A 16,342-nucleotide genomic window follows, 5' to 3' on the forward strand; every position below is an offset into this window, starting at 1 on the left:
TCACTCCGGGGATCTGGGAGATGTGGGCTGCACCCGGGGACAAGTTTTTTCAAAGTGCCGGCTTCTCACTGTGTCAGGAGCCGAGTGCTGCACGTAAGGCTATGGTGCAGCACTCGGCTCCTGTCACTGAGGAAGAGTCTGCACTTTGGTGTCACCACACGGCAGTGACATCCGGGTGTGGCCCGCACCCCCCTTGTGATGCCACAGTGTTTAGGGTCATTCTTTCATCACCACTATACATTTTCACTCCTTTTAATAAATCATTTAAAAAAGCCGACCTTTTTCCCCACCAATACGTCTCTATGCCTTTATCTTAGATATGTTTTTTTCTCCTATTTACCTGCTGTAGACATGTAGGCTGACAGGAAGTTTATACATGTGGCATTTTGCAACACGCCGGAAAACTGCCATTTATGTACATTTGCAGGTTATTACTGTACATTCTGACCAAGGCCACAATTCACAGAATAATATAGAACTTCACAAACCTTGTTGGTTGTTATATAACTTGGTGGAGGTAGTGAGCTTTAGTTACTAGAACTCACCTGTTTTAAGAAGAAAAAAAAAGAAACACCAGAAAAATCTGTTATTCGTGACTTGTTACATTCTTTTGCTTTATTCTACTAGTCTTTGGCTTTAGGGTTAATTGCACAGACTACTCATATTAGTAATGTTACAGTACTAATATTGATGTTATTGCTATAGGCAATAAAGTGAGTTTCAGGCAGGTGGAACTGGAATTCTGTACACCAGGAAAAGATGAAAGGTAACATCATTACACTGAAACTGAAGCAATGCAACATACTGTAGCATACTTTCAGCCTTTAATCATTATAGCTCAATAGTAGAGGATAGTTTACAAGAGGATAGATATTATAATATGGGGAGAGTATTCTCATTTTATTCTTTGGACCAAAATGCATAAATCTCATATTTTCCCTATTTTCCATTTCAAAATGAAGCTTCTTTTCAGACAATTATGTAAATCTATACTACCATGTCACTACCCTAATAGCAGGGGTATAGGATATGAAGGAAATTGATAGCATGCACTTTCCAATATTATTGCTATATTGCAACTATGCACATACACACATCATGGGGTACAACTAGGTGCAAGAGCATTATATGAGTAGATGATCCATGATTTTAGGTCACAGTTTGCAGAGATCTGTCATGTTTAAGAGCTGATGATGATGGTGGTTATTGCTTGAAAAAAGGAAAAACCCTCTGGCAGTGCAATGGTAAAAATATAACTTTAAGGAGAACCTAGTTTAACATAAAAAGTCTTCCCTAGGTTTACAGTATGTCGTGAGAATTTAACCAGTATAAATTAATTTTTTAAAAGAGGAAAACTCATTAACACCTTAAGAAAATTTTGGTGTAATGTTGAACCCAATTATTTGAATGAAACATTAGCAAACGCTTAGAATAACATTTTATCCTTGTAATAAACACAAGCGTATATTCCATAGACAAAAAACCTTATAGTTTCACATGTCCCATTAAGGCTTCTTAGACATGATCTGAAATTTCACAAAACCTACTGAATTTCTGCCACTCAAACTTAAAAAAGCAAAGAAATTCCAAACATTAAGGCTCACCCCTTAATGGATGTGTTCCTTGCGCAATACAGATATGGTATGCCATCACACCTTTTGGTTAACTGCAGATTCAGCACTCTCACAGAGTGAGATTGCTGTCACTCACAAAATGGTGGAGCTGCTAATTCACAGGATTGTGTGATCATTGGAATACACACATGCAGTCTATGAAACTGAGGTCTGAGCAGTTATGTGGCACACACATCCCACTCAGTGCCCACAATCTTCCCATTCATTCACCACAACAATCCCACTGTGTTCCAACATCCTTCTCACTCCATACATCCATCTCATTCAGAATACACATTCATCTCCCTAATTTCTATAACTATCATACACTGTCTATGCATGTACACTATCTGGGCCCCCATTGTGCTCTATCTTCCCAAATCCCTATAGCTGTATGATCTGCGCCACTACCTTCCCCCCAGCCACGCCACTCTCTCTTCACCTCACCTGTGCCAGTCTGTCTTTCTCCATCTGCACTACTCTGTCCCCCCCAACTGTGGCACTCTGTCTTCCCCCCACCCAGACCACTCTGTCTCCCCCACCCCATTCGCACCAATCTGTCTTCCCCAATCCCTGTGTGTTCTCCCATTGTGCTAGTCTGTATTCCCTCATCCATACATGTCTTTACCCATCTGCACTGCTCTGTCTTCCTGCATTCATGCCACTCTGTACACCCCATCCACGTCACTCTGTTCTCCCAATGTCTCCCCTGCATCTCCACCACTGTTTTCCACCCATCTACATCACTTTGTCCTCCCCATCCGCACCACTGTTTTCCACCCATCTGCATCAATTTGGCTCCCCCCCATCTGTGCTGCTTAATCTCCCACCCCTCTCCACGCCTCTGTCTCCCTCATCCACACCGCTCCATTTCCCCCTTCACCCCACTCTTATCTCATCTGCGCAGCTCTATCTTCTGCTCAGACCTCAGTTGCATAGACTGCATGTGTGTATTCCAATGAGCACACAATTCTGTGAACTAGCAGCTCCACCATATTGTGAGTTACAGCATTCTCACTCTGTAATAGTGCAGAATCTACAGTTAACCACAGGGTGTGATGGCATACCATATCTGTATTGCACAAGGAACACATCCATTAAGGCGTTAGCCTTAATGTTTGGAATTTCTTCGCTTTTTTACATTTGAGTGGCAGAAATTAAGTAGTTTTTGTGAAATTTCAGATCATGTCTAAGAAGCCTTAATGGGACATGTGAAACCGTAATGTTTTTTGTTTATGGAATTTCATTGCTTTTTTAAAATGTATTAACCATAAGGGATAGGAGCAGCAAACCGGGCCATCTGCAGGGGAGAAGGGCAACAAAATGGTACACCTCCTATGTGCTGTCCGCTGGTGGTGGAGGGGACAGCACACAGGAGGTGTTTCGGAGGTGCAGAGGGAGAGACGGCTGAGGGGGCAGGCTGCAGACATGCGGGCAGCAGCGGTGGTGCAGAGCAATGGTAGCACCAGGGCAGTGCACAGGTTCAGCAGCAGGGGACAGAAAGGCTCACTGGCACTGTAAGCCGGTCCTGGTTCTGGAAATACAGGGGACAAAAAATATGTAGGATCCCCCTGTATTATCTAGAACCAGCACTGGACTTTTTCTAGCTGGGAGGTAATGCAACAGCCAGGGAAGCCCATTCACTGGGTCCCCCAGCCAAAGCATCACTCCTGACTGCTAGTCAGCCCAGGCCAGTGATCCCTGGGGAGTTTGGGACCCCCCATAAAGGGATCCCCCTCTCCAGGATACCCCAGTCCTGAACTGATAGCCCTGGTGGGTGCAGGGTTGATAGTGTAGTGTGGTTTATATGAAAGTTAAAATATTGTCTTTTGGAGTAGGACTACAGGTCCCAGCAATTCTCCCGTATGCTGGTACTTGGAGAACCACAAGTACCAGCAAGCGGGGGATTAAGAGCCCACTGGTACCTATAGTACCCCTGTAAAAGAAATAATAAAATAAAACAAGAACACCGATTGTTTTACTATTTTATTTTCCTTCACCTGGGGGGCGGCAGCCTTTACGCTCTTTTACATGACTGCCGCCACCCCCAAGACTTCCATGGCGTCTTCTCCTGGAGGGCGACGCCCATCCTGGACTTCCCGGTGTCTTTTTTCTTCGGCAGCTCTTCTCTGCTGCCTACCCGCCGTTGGACTGCTGTGTCATTGCCTCACGCTGGCTTATATAAGCCAGCCGAGGGGGCGGGTGATGACGTTGCGAGCTGTGATTGGCTCTTGTTGGCTGAGGCGCCATTTTTGAAATGGCATGGATGTAACTTTGTTACTTTTGCATTTCTCACTATTGAAGTTAATGGGGGGAACCGTTCATTGGCTCAGAGGCGGAAGGTTCACCTCTCTCAGCCAATGAGCGCTCTGCACCGGGATTTCTGTGGTGATCCACACATAAGAGGAGGTGAGTATGGATTTTGTATTACAGGTACCCTATGGATTATCTATTTGTACAAGTGGACATGCTTGGCTTCAGGGATACTAGGTGAGTATGTGAGATAGTGTGTACATGTGTATGCCTGTATGTTTTAGTAAAATTTTACTTTCAACAACGTGTTTGTCTTGTGTTTATTGTAATATTAATTTTGCTGTGGAACTACAGGTATCAGCGGGCCCATAATGTCCAGCATGCTGGTACTTGTGGTTCTCCAAGTAACAGCATGTGGGAGAGGCTTGCTGGGTCCTGCAGTTCCACAGCAAAAGACAATATTTTTACTATCAACAAATGTACCACACTACACAATCAAGCAGACACCCAGAGCCCAGGGGTGCCAGGGATCGTCCTGGGCTATCAGCCTGAGTTTGGAGTACCCTGGAGAGGGGGACCCCCTTATTGGGGGGGTCCACAGCTCCCCAGAGATCCCCAGCTTGGTGGACTAGTGGTCAGGGGTGATGCTTTGGCTGGGGGACCTGGTGAAAGGGCTCCCCTGGCTGTGGCATTACCCCCTCGCTAGAAAAAGTTTGTTGCTGGTTCTGGATAATACAGGAGGACCTTACACATTTTTTTTTCTGTATTTCCAGAACCAGCTCACAGCCCAGTGCTAGTTGCGCTTAATACAGGGGACCCCTACGTCATTTGTCCCCTGTATTTAGAACAACCTGTACTGGGGCTCCAAAGCCCAGGGCTGGTTGTTCTTTTTATGGGGGAGGGGGCACACGTTTTTTCTTTGCAGAGGTTTAAATTTTTTTTAAAACAGAAGCACAGACGTATCTCACTGATCCTGTCCGTGCTTCTGTGTTTTATTTATACACAGATGCAGGCATCACGGATCTTCCTGATCCGAGCCTGTATCTGTCTGCCGCTAAAGGCCGCTACCCTCCCAGGGTCCTGCAGCCCGCACCACCACTGTCCACACCGCCGCTGATGCCCGAACCCCCACCGCTAACGCCCGCTACCTCCCCGGGTCCTGCAGCCCGCACCGCCGCAGGTAATGCCTGCTATTTTCCCCAGGGCCTGGCCGCAGCTGACGCCCGCTTCCTTTCCCCATGTGAAGCCACTTTGAGTACAGCTCCTGCTGGAGGCACCTACTGACGTTGCGTAACAAGTTGAAGCTTCCTATCTGTATAATGGCGCAATTTGAGAGGTAGTAGTTTCAAATCTGTAACTTTCTCAATTACAGGAACCCCAAATGGCCCTACCCTGGAACAAGAGCTACCTAATGAAAAAAACCCCATGGGGTATATTTACTAAAGTGAGAGTTTTTACAAAGTGGAGATGTTGCCCATAGCAACCAATCAGATTCTACTTAACATTTAACTAGCACCTTCTAGAAGATAATAGCTAGAATCTGATATGGGCAACATCTCCTTTTCTAAAAACTCTCACTTTACTAAATTTACCCCCAAGTCTAAATTCGCCCCCTACCCTAACTTATGCCTTCCCAAAAATCCTCCATAGACTACTGCAGAAAAGTGGTCCTAACTGAGAGTGTCAGAAAAACTGACAGTTGGAACTTTAGATTACTCCCAAATCCTCATTTTGTATTTGTTTGCCCTGGAATGCATCACCCAGCAACAGTTCTACCTGTCCTTGACAAATTTCAGCTCTGTACCTCCTATAGCTTTTGAGGTGTAGTCTCTTAAACACCATGCCCCCCCCCCCCCTCCGGAATTTTCTATGGAGAATTTTTAATTTTTTTCGAGTTAGCCTTAATATAAGGGCACAAACGTGCCCTTATAATATAACTAAGAATAATCTATGACATTAATGGAAGACTAGTCTTTACCTGACAACATTTTATGTCTCTGTGGAGTCTATTCAATATCCCTTAATTTTTACAAAAGTAGGACCAAATAAAAATTTTCGCCTGTTTTTGTAGAAATGAAGTATCGGAGCCATTCATTACAAAAGGTAATATAGGAAATATGAGACTCGGCAGTGGTAACTTTCATTAATAAGGAAGTAGCAGTGTTAAGCCGGGTACACACTGGATGATGCGTGTACCCAGTGATGTCAGATGCAGTGGGCCTGGCGAGGGTGCCTGCATCAGCAAGTGCTTACACACTTGCCAATTCCAGTAATGATGAATGACAGGGGGGGTCTCATGGCCATGCTGTATTCGGCAGCATGGCATCATTAACGATACCTGCCATACATGCCTCCAATCCATCACACATACTTCACAAACCTCCCTGTACCGTCTTCTCAAAATTGACTCTCATGAACTTGGTTCACTTTAATTCTGAACCCTCCAATTTAATCACCATACTGCGTGTCTTACTACACCTCTGTAGAACCAGGACATTCCTGGGTGTGCAGCTATAACCCACAAGAATTATTTCCAAGCACACTAGGTGAACCAAGTTTACACCTAGCAGGAACACTGCAGAGCACTTATCAGGTATGTTTTTTTTTGTATGCTCCATAGTAAAGTTATATATCGCATATCTATAACTCTGTATGGTTAATTCAGCATACCTTATTAATTAGTTTGTACATGATGCACACAGGCAGGTAAGGACTCAATACCCCTCCTCTAGGGACTTTTTTCCTGCCTGATGGCATTTCTTGTGTCCTCTTCCAGGGGAAAATTTGTACTCTACCGATACCATTTTTCTGATCTCTTCCATCCAAAGAGCATGTAAGAAGCATACGTGGAGACCTGCTGTCATATAAGAGACATGATGTGAGGTCTGATGGGCATGTAAGGGCCATGTGTGGAGGTCTGACAACAGGTGGAGAGGTCTGATTGGCATGTAAGAAGCATGTGTGGTGATTTGATGGTATGTAAAAGGCATGTGGTGAGGTCTGATGGAATGTAAGAAACATGTGTGGAGGTTTAATGGCATGTGGGAAGTTGTGATTGGCATGTGAGGCATGTGGGAAGGTCTGATTGGCACGTGAGGCATGAGAGAAGGTCTGATTGGCATGTGAGGAGTATGATTAGCATGTTAAAGGCTGCAGCACCTCTAGAGAAAAGCATCTGAGAAACGGAGAGTTCCACAATAACTTCAAAGATCTCTAGTTAATATACAGTATACAATGAACAGTTATTTGTTTAAGAAAATAAACAGTAAGGCAGATAAAGATGCAGGGGCTGATTCTGAGTGGCACACAAAGTGGATGCAGGCCGTGGCGGGACCCTGATTTACTACCTTTTGCTTCTGCATCTATCTGTTCAAATAATGTGGGGTATTGTGCGCCTGCAAGCGAAAGCCCATGCCTCCCATTGATTCTATGCCAGCTGCAACAGCCATGACAGTACGCAGGTATCTTTTTCACGTGTGCAGGTGCACCTCCCGGCTGCAAATTTGGCCCCTGCGATGCAGTGTTAACAGAGACCACCTAACACCCCACACAGTGTTGGTCCCCTAACACCTATCTTTATCTTTCCATCAGCTATTGTCTCCGGTCCCTCTCTCATCCACAGTCTGCTCTCTGAAGACTGTGGAAAGCAGAAGGGACTGAGGGCCTGATTCAGTGCCGCTCGTAAGCGGCCGCTGGTTCGCTCCGAGCGATGTTCGCACATCTGCTCATGCGTATGGGTTGTAATGCGCATGCGCCAACCAGTCAGTTCGGTCGGAAATCGTGTGCTCGCAAAATAGAGAATGCCTGCTATTATGAGTGACAGGATGAGGCGTTTGTGGGTGGTAACAGGGGAAGGTGCTTGAAAACGGGGAGTGGAGATCCTAACGCAGGCGTGCCAAACGGTCAAAACAGGCGTTTTAAGGGTGTGCATAATTAACAAAGCAGCGTCATCGACCACGTCACTTGGTTGTCTTTTAGCCTGAACTGCTCGCATGATTGCGGTAGGAATATTCTACCACAAGAATAGCGAGCAGTTCATACGCCGTTCGATGTACTCGATTAATCTAATAAATGGCGGAGATGACGTATGATGCGAGCGGCCAGGGGGCGTTTTTTCAAAATAGCGAGCGCATGTTTCATTAGCTCATTCAGACATAGAGGCGTCAACAGACCGCAAAGAGTGAGCGCTTAATTTAAATATCCGGCCCCTTTTTCAGAACGACCGTCCGCAAATAGCGTCCGGCTCTGAATCAGGCCCCGAGACGCTTTATGCAGTACTTCACTTTCCAGCTTCCTCCTCACACAGGATGTTAGTGATTGATTTTATTTGGAGCATATAACTGCTTTTGAATATAATATGTCTTTGAGTCCCTGCAACAAAAATGGGCACCCATTAAAATGATCCCACACTTGAATTGTAATGAACAGTAAACTCATATATGAAGTGTCTTGAGTCCCTGTAACAAATGTATTTAATGCTGCTGTGAGGATGACCGTATAGTGTATGGTGAATTCATTCATTTCTTTATGTAGGTTGATGGATTGCATATTCCATGCTATGCTTGGATATTATATATAATGTATTATGTAAATATTTTTGAGCCCCTGTAACAAATAGATTATGTATCATTGTAGGAATGGCCACTCATTAGAATGGTCTTACACCTAAATGATAATGAATTAATGATCGTGGGCTCATTTATGATGTTTCCTGAGTCTCTGTAACAAATGTGTTGAATATTGCTGTAAGGAGGACCATACAGTGAACGGCAAATTATTTGATTCCTTTATGCAGGTTGATGGATATGTCATGCGCTGTGTATGAGCTATTTTCCTAATAGCACATACTTGCCGACATTCCGCTCCCTCCTTCCGAGAGGGAGCTGAATGCCTGCATTCTGCGGGGGGCGTGGCCGGGCTATGTTGCAATTTTGGGGGAGGGGCCAGGGGCGCTGAATCGCGTCATCGTGGCCCAGCCCCCTCTTCACAATGCAGGAAATAGGGCATTGTGAAGAAGGGGGCGGAGCCACGATGACGCGATTCAGCGCGAATCGCATCATCGGGGTTTTTTAGTAGTAGACCGGGGGGTAGGCGGCAGCCGGGAGGCTTGCCTGCCTTTCCGGGGGTCGGGAGCGGCACCCGATATTCGGGAGGCTCCCGACCAAATCAGGAGGGTAGGCAAACCTGTACTAGCATCAGAAAAATTGGTGAATGTTATTTAATGTTATAAAACAAGGTGTTGGTCCAATATGCCATTTTCCCTTTCATGTTTTCTTATTTTTATAGTCAAAACTTTGGAGTATGCCTAAGTATGACAGCTAAGGCTCTGCCCCACCTAACCACTCATCACTGATATATACATTTATATATAATATTTATAAAAGACGGCACTCAACAAGTCCTTTAAAATAAAACTTATCGTATGGAAAATACATTTAGGCCCAGAATATTACGTCATAGTTAATGAGAGGTTCAGGTTCTTGCTTGTTCCTGCTCAGAGCCGTAACTAGACTTTTTGGTGCCCTGTGCCAGAAAGAGCATTGCCCCCCCCCCCCCCCCATTTTTTAAATAGGGACATAAAATAGTGCACCTGAAAAAGGGCCATGGCCTCATGGGGAAGGGCCAGGGAAGAGATAGGGGAGGCCAGGAGATGCTGGGGATGAAAGAAGAGGAAGCTACAAGTGAGAATGATAATAAACAGGAAAAGTGACAGGGCCAAACAGCGCTCCCTTCCCTGTGGTGCCCTGTGCCATGGCACTGGTCGCACTGCCCTAGTTACGGCCCTGTTTCTGCTGAAAAATAGCAGTGCAAGTTATTACCCTAATGAACTGTGTTTGTGTGGGTTTCGTCTCACACTCCAAAGACTTCTGACAAAACTTACTCTAGTGTGAGTATGGTAGGAAATATAGATTGTACGCTCCACTTGGGCAGGGATATCATCTACAAAGCACTTTGCAATATGTTGGCTCTATATAAATAACTTAATACATTATCTTTATAGTTTTCTTCGAACCACTGTATATAAACTAGATTGCAGCATTTTGCCAATACAATTATATTTTGTAAATGTGCTACGTTTTTTCATTTATATTTATTTTACTATGGGGCCTCTTTTTATTTATTGTGGATTTTCCCTGATAAGTTCATATTGCATTTTTGCGCTATATAATCACACTTGCTGGACGAGGCATCAAGCAACCAATGTGGCTTCTTTGTTTCTAACCTTATACTTAACCTCATATCTTTTTCAGTTTCACATGGAGTGACTCACGACTAGACAGAAACTTGGTCACACTTCTAACTGGAGAAATAACTGATTCATTTGATAATGAGTTTCGAACACTGTTTGCAGCCTCTCGACCACTTCAAAGATATGATTTTGCCAAAGACCCCAATAAAGGAATTCAAAATAAAGTGCCAATAACCTCACCTACTGCAACAGTGACGAAAGAACCCGACATTGTAAATTCCAGTGTCCAGGTTTTGCCAGTTGCTGTGGAACCTTACACAAATGGATTTTCCTCACCTGAAAAGTTTAACACAAGTGGGGCATTGCAGCCAACAGATGTACTTTCATCCCCCTACATCAACACACTAGGAGGGATGCAGGTGCCTAAAAGTATTAATAACATAGCAGAGCGCCGGACAGTAGTGCCAGTCATAGTAAACAGCGGTGGTATAAATGCTGGATATAACAGAAATTCGATAGCACCTCAGGACTCTTCACATATGAGCAAAAACACAGTAAATGTGCCTGACTACTCAATTCGACACCGTCTTGCAGCCTGCCGCAATTTTGAAGGACCTACTTTGAACCTTCGAGCTGCCCAGGAGTCCCACAGCGCTCTCAGCGACATTCTAAAGAATGTGCAGCGCAATAGACTGTCAGTTGCCAAAACAACAGCGGGGAGACCAAGCAAGTCTCTCTGGGATCTTAGTAAGCTGTCTCAGTTGTCAGGCTGCAGTGGAGAACCAGGGGTGAGACAGAACCCCTTGGAACTTGGAGATGACCCAAAGGTGAGTGCATTGTATTGATATTCTGTTATAAATAGAAGCATAGAACAAATATGTAATACATATTGTTTCAGTTGTAAAAATGTGACAGAAAATGAAGAAAGTCACAAAATAATTTGGTTTCGACAGAGAGCCTGATTCATCACGGATCGCAATTACAATAGTGTACACATATCGACCGATGGTGCGTGCTGCGCATGCGTATGCACTGCAGTACATGTGCTCCAGTTGGCATTTCGATCACACTGCGATTACCTACGCAGATACAAAGCCATCGCAGATCGAGGGATGGGACTTCGGCGTTTGGGGGTGGTGACGGGGGAGTGGTAGGAGAAAAGCAGGCGTGCCTGTCCGTTTACTTTAGCGTGCATAATTTAGCCACTATGACAGCATACGCAGCTTGAGTACTTACCACGAGTAATGAGGTTAGCAATTTCTGAGTAAGGTCAGACCTGTTGTAATTGTATGTGAGGGGCTGATGTTACTCGATGTTCTCGATGTACATGCAGGACTGCAAGGTATTACAGATATGTGAGATAGTGGTAGTGGGCGTCTCTATGCTGGCTGTGTGACGGCTTTGCGACTGCATTCATTAGCATATTTTTGCAGCAGACCTGCATGCGTAATCCGTAGTGAAACAGCCCAGAGTGAGTAGGGAGTTACTATAGTCTATGGCAGTGATTCCCAACCTCGGTCCTCAAGGCACACTAACAGTCCTGGTTTTAGTGGTATCCATGCTTGAGCACAGGTGGTTAAATCAAAATGAATGAGGTACTAATTAAGTCACCTGTGCTCGAGTATGGCTATTCATAAAACGTTGACTGTTAGTGTGCCTTGAGGACCGTAGTTGGGAACTCCTGGTCTATTGGGTATGGGGTGGGGGGGGGGGGGGGAGAGAGAGAGAGAGATGCTTCTAGCAACCAATCAGCTTCTAAATGTGATATATCTAGAACAGCCTATGAAATGACAGTTAGAAACTGATTAATTGCTATGTTGCCATTCTCCACTTTATCTCACTCAAGATTTGATAAATCCCCCCTTACATTTTATGGGCAACTAAGATAAATTTGAAAATATATTTTGATTTTAAACCAAGGTACCAAACCTTTAAATGAAGAGGAGAAAAGTTCCAAACGATGATAGCAGTGACGACCTCATTCCACTTTTGGATGCTGAATCTGGCACATTTCTCTGAGCCAAATTATTTTTTAAGCATTCTATGCAGTTCTCCATATCATTTTTCATTTTTGCTCCACCAAGAAATGAAACTGCAACACAGATCAGAATGAATTGCCATCATTATCAGCCCAGCTTTAGTTAAAGACTGTAAATTCCATAAGATAAGAAATGTAATTCCACAGAAAGACAAATCGAAAGCATAATTAAATTGTATTGCCATAACGTTGCACTTTTGTGAAACGACATGAACTTATAACACAAATAGTTTTTTTTTTAATTCTACCACTATTTTGCTCATCTTTTGCTTCATGTAATAAAATAGAAGCACAAACTGTGACAAAATTACAACTGGAATATATTACAGTAGAAACTATAAGAGATGTGCATGGACCCCTGTGTTTTGGTTTTGGCAAAACCACCCTCAAGTGTTTTGGTTCTTTTCTATTTTGGTTTTGGATTTCTTTAACATTGATAAAAACAGCTAAAATCATGAAATTTGGACCTGATTACATGCAATCCAAAACTCAAGATTCGTTTATTAAATCTAAGTTCCGAACTTACAGCAGACCTGAGCCAGGACTTGCTTATACTCAGAACCCCAAAAGTGATCCGATCCGGGACTCGTTTCGACTCGGAACCCCAAAGTTCGGGTGTGTTCAGCTTTCAGGAAAATTCAGCCAATTGCGTGTGTAATCGCATTTGCGAATCAGGCCCCAAATTTGGTTCTCTACTAGAAATGTATTAACTCAACACCCTTAGAAATCTGAATTTTGGAAACTTTTGCATCAGTAAAATTATTACAGTAACTTTATAATCTATCAAGCTATTGCTTAAGGCCCTTCTAAGGATTCATTCAATATTACCACCAACCTTTTCCAAATACAAGTTCCCTGCCCATTCACCTGTTATGATCCACACAAAGACTCCTGGATGACTGCTGGAGATATCCATGCACCCCAATTTTGTAGAGTAGTTTCCCATAATTACCATTTCATATATAAACTCATCAACTCTGTTGCTTCTGCAGCAACCACTCAACTTGTGTTACTCTGAGTGGGCTTATTCTCTGACATATTTAGTACAATAGTTATGATATTCATGACTCTGCCTTGCTAGGTGGCATCGTTAAGTTCTAGTACTTCTGCTCCTTGCTGCAGACTGTTAGGAAACTCACTAAGTTGATAGGTTTCTGAGCAACCAGTCTGGGGTAACATTGCTTAGTCCAAGGGTGCGGAGTCTAACAGGGGTTGGTTGTTAACCTGGGACACCCATAAGAAGGTTTGGACAATGCTGCTGACACCCAGCAGGTCACGGCCCCCTGGATAAGTGCTGCATGTGGTTTCGTTAGTTTAGGTAGGACACTGGCAGCAGTGTTGAAGATGGAAATATACTATGAGATAGACAACGTAATAACATGAAGCGTAATCTGGGGACAGGCAACTAGTCTAGGCAGGCAGCAAGTAGGGTTAATCAGTAGCAGTCTGGGTTCAGGACAGATGGAAGGCAAGAGAGAAATAAATAAAGCAGGCCGAGGTCGATGGAGCAGGTAATCAAATGAAGGTCAGAAACAGGAATCAGGCCGATAAACAGAGCAGGTATGCCACAACTAGCAGACAATGGTCCCCATTTAGTAACAAGTTTTATCACCAAAACGTGTGATAAATGTCACTGTGTATGATAAATGGTGCTCCAGCCAATCAGCTCCCAACTGTCATTTTTCTAACAGTTGACAGTTTGGAGCTGATTGGCTGGAGCACCATTTATCATCACAGCTTATGCGAGCGGCCAAAAAGATGGTCGCGATGGTCAAGACCATCGCGACCATCGGGCTTGCGACGAGACCCTGCGATAGGGTCTCGCTGCCGCAAGCCCAGGAGTGCTTTTGGCTCTATCAAAGCCAAAAGCACTCCCACTGACATCACTAATGATGTCAGTGGGGCCGGCCCCAGACGGTAGGCGTTCCCATGGGAACGCCTCCGTCTGGGCAGCAACGCCCCCGGCATGCCCACCAAAGGGGGCGTGCTGTCACTCACCATCGACAGCACGCCCCCTTTGGTGCGAGACCCATAGCGACGGCTTAGCCGTCGCTATGTGGGTCTCGCGCATGCGCACGACGGAGCTCCCTTCGTCGTCCGCATGCGCACTAGGGCACCATCGACCCACTTGCAAGCGCTGAGCGCTCGCGGGTCTGAATCAGGCCCTGAATCAGGCCCTTTGTTTCTGCCTGTGTTTAAGCTTTGCCTATATTTTCTCAGCATGAATGTAACAGTAAAAACACAGGAATTTGAAATAACTTAAATTAAATTACATAATTTTTGCAATATACTGTATAATAATTTACAAAGGTTGCCTATTGTTGCATTATTGTAACTAACCAGAGATATTTCAAATCGAAAGACATCACCAATAGTCACACATTTTCCAATATCCAGCATTATATTCACACATTGTTATCATGAAATTACATCAACATCTTCATCATCATCACAAACATCACAATATTCATCTTTGTACAAGTATTTATATTTGAATTCAAATGACATCATTACAGTGTAATTATATTATGCCCAAAAAGTCAATGAAAAAATGTAATGCAATGTAGAGAAGCATCCATGTAATCCTTAGTAATGCATAACAAAACAGATCATACTTGCCTACAGGGCTGGTAACAGAAATCTTGGGGCCGGGTACACTGATGTCTCTGGGGTCCCCACCTCCTCACCACCAACCCCAACCCGACCACCTTCGACCACGCACCCATACATCCCTCTCCTGCATGTGTGACATGTGATGCATGATAATGTTAATTGAAAGAAATGCCAGTCTTTAAATAAAGTAAAAATACATTATGACTTACCACACTGTCTCTCTGTCACTGATGATGCAGGCTGTAGATCTTATATGCCGTCTCTTCCAAGTTCTTGTTGATGACAGTGATGTGGATGTCTCAGGGGTAGGAGGGAGAGTCTCTGCAGCCAGCCATCCATCCATCCACAGTCCTCAGCCCTTATCACCTTTCTCAGCCCTCAGCTTCTCATCACAATCCTCATCCCCATACCTTCCTCAGCCCCCATCACCTTTCTCAGCCCTCAGCTTATCATCACCATCCTCAGCCCCATCATCTTTCTCAGCCCCCATCACCATCCTCAATCCCCATCACCATCCTCGGCCCCATTCACCATCTTCAGCCCCTATCACCTTCGACAACACCCTATCACCATCCTCAGGCCCCATCACCATCCTCAGACCCCATCACCTTTCTCAGCCCCTAGCTCCTCACCACCGCAGCCTGCCAAGTCAGCATGTGTGTATAGATCTCCTTCAGTAAGTGTACCAGATGTCATGGGCAGGGACGACGTGCGGCACCGGCGATGTTACCTGTGACTTCACACCACCACGTCACCAACTGCAAGGTCACACCTGGGTCACATCTGAGCCACCTGGAAGAGCCCAGAGCTGCCAGGCCAGGCTGCAAGGGAGCTGTGCAGTGGGTATTTATCCTGGCAGCAGCCGCACTGCACCCATTGGAGCAGTGAGTTTGCTGCACCATTTTGTGCCCCTGTGGACCTTGGGGCCCAAAGATGTTGTACCCTTAGACCATTTCAATTGGGAATGTTGGGAATTATACCTATTTTCTTCTTTCATTGTATAGAAATGAAAAAGCTTTATCAGTGTATAAAAGCCTAAAAAAATTATATATTTTTTTGCTTCAGACAAAGCACAGATATACAGTATGTGAATATACTCTTACCATTAAGTTCTCAACAGTTCCTACCCTACTATTTTATATAAAGCATTACATCATAGATAATTGCCTCTTTTGCTTTCTCTAACACCACAGTAACCGGTGAAAGGTTATTGCACAGGAAACACCTCTACATTCTTTCTCCCATTGAGTACACAACACTATATCATCAATCATATGACTTTATTACTCAACACTGGACTAAAATCATAAGACTCTAGGATAGTAAAAGTATGAAAAAAATGGTCCTTAACCCCTTCTCTACGGAGAACGAGTGGGGTTCATCATCTGCATATACGTAAAACTGCGAATGATGAGTTCCACTAGTCATTCGCAGCAAAGTGCCCAGACAAATTACACTTTCCCCACAGGCACTAATCATCGGTGGGGAGAATCGGGAATCAGCACGGCCGTTCCCAGAGCAGTGACAATAGTATAAAGAGAAAAAAAAAAGTTTCGCCAGAGAAGGCGGTGGGACTTTAAGTCCATCAGTTTCCCCAACTCTGGCACCTAGACAGTTGGCAGCACCCTTTTTGAC

The 16,342-nt window shown here is 44.4% G+C and overlaps 1 protein-coding gene across 1 annotated transcript in view; it reads left to right on the forward strand.

Annotated features, from left to right (window-relative positions):
• Nucleotides 1-16,342, forward strand: part of SACK1E (scaffolding CK1 anchoring protein E) — a 125,573-nt gene that overhangs the window by 76,193 nt on the left and 33,038 nt on the right. Inside the window, exon 5 of the mRNA XM_088444518.1 lies at nt 10,118-10,883. Coding sequence (XP_088300644.1) covers nt 10,118-10,883 — 766 coding nt within the window. The remainder of the gene's footprint in view (nt 1-10,117; nt 10,884-16,342) is intronic.

This window comes from Taudactylus pleione, unplaced genomic scaffold, assembly GCF_031769625.1.
Source record: "Taudactylus pleione unplaced genomic scaffold, aTauple2 ptg000366l, whole genome shotgun sequence".
In the NCBI taxonomy this organism is placed as follows: Eukaryota; Metazoa; Chordata; class Amphibia; order Anura; family Myobatrachidae; genus Taudactylus; species Taudactylus pleione.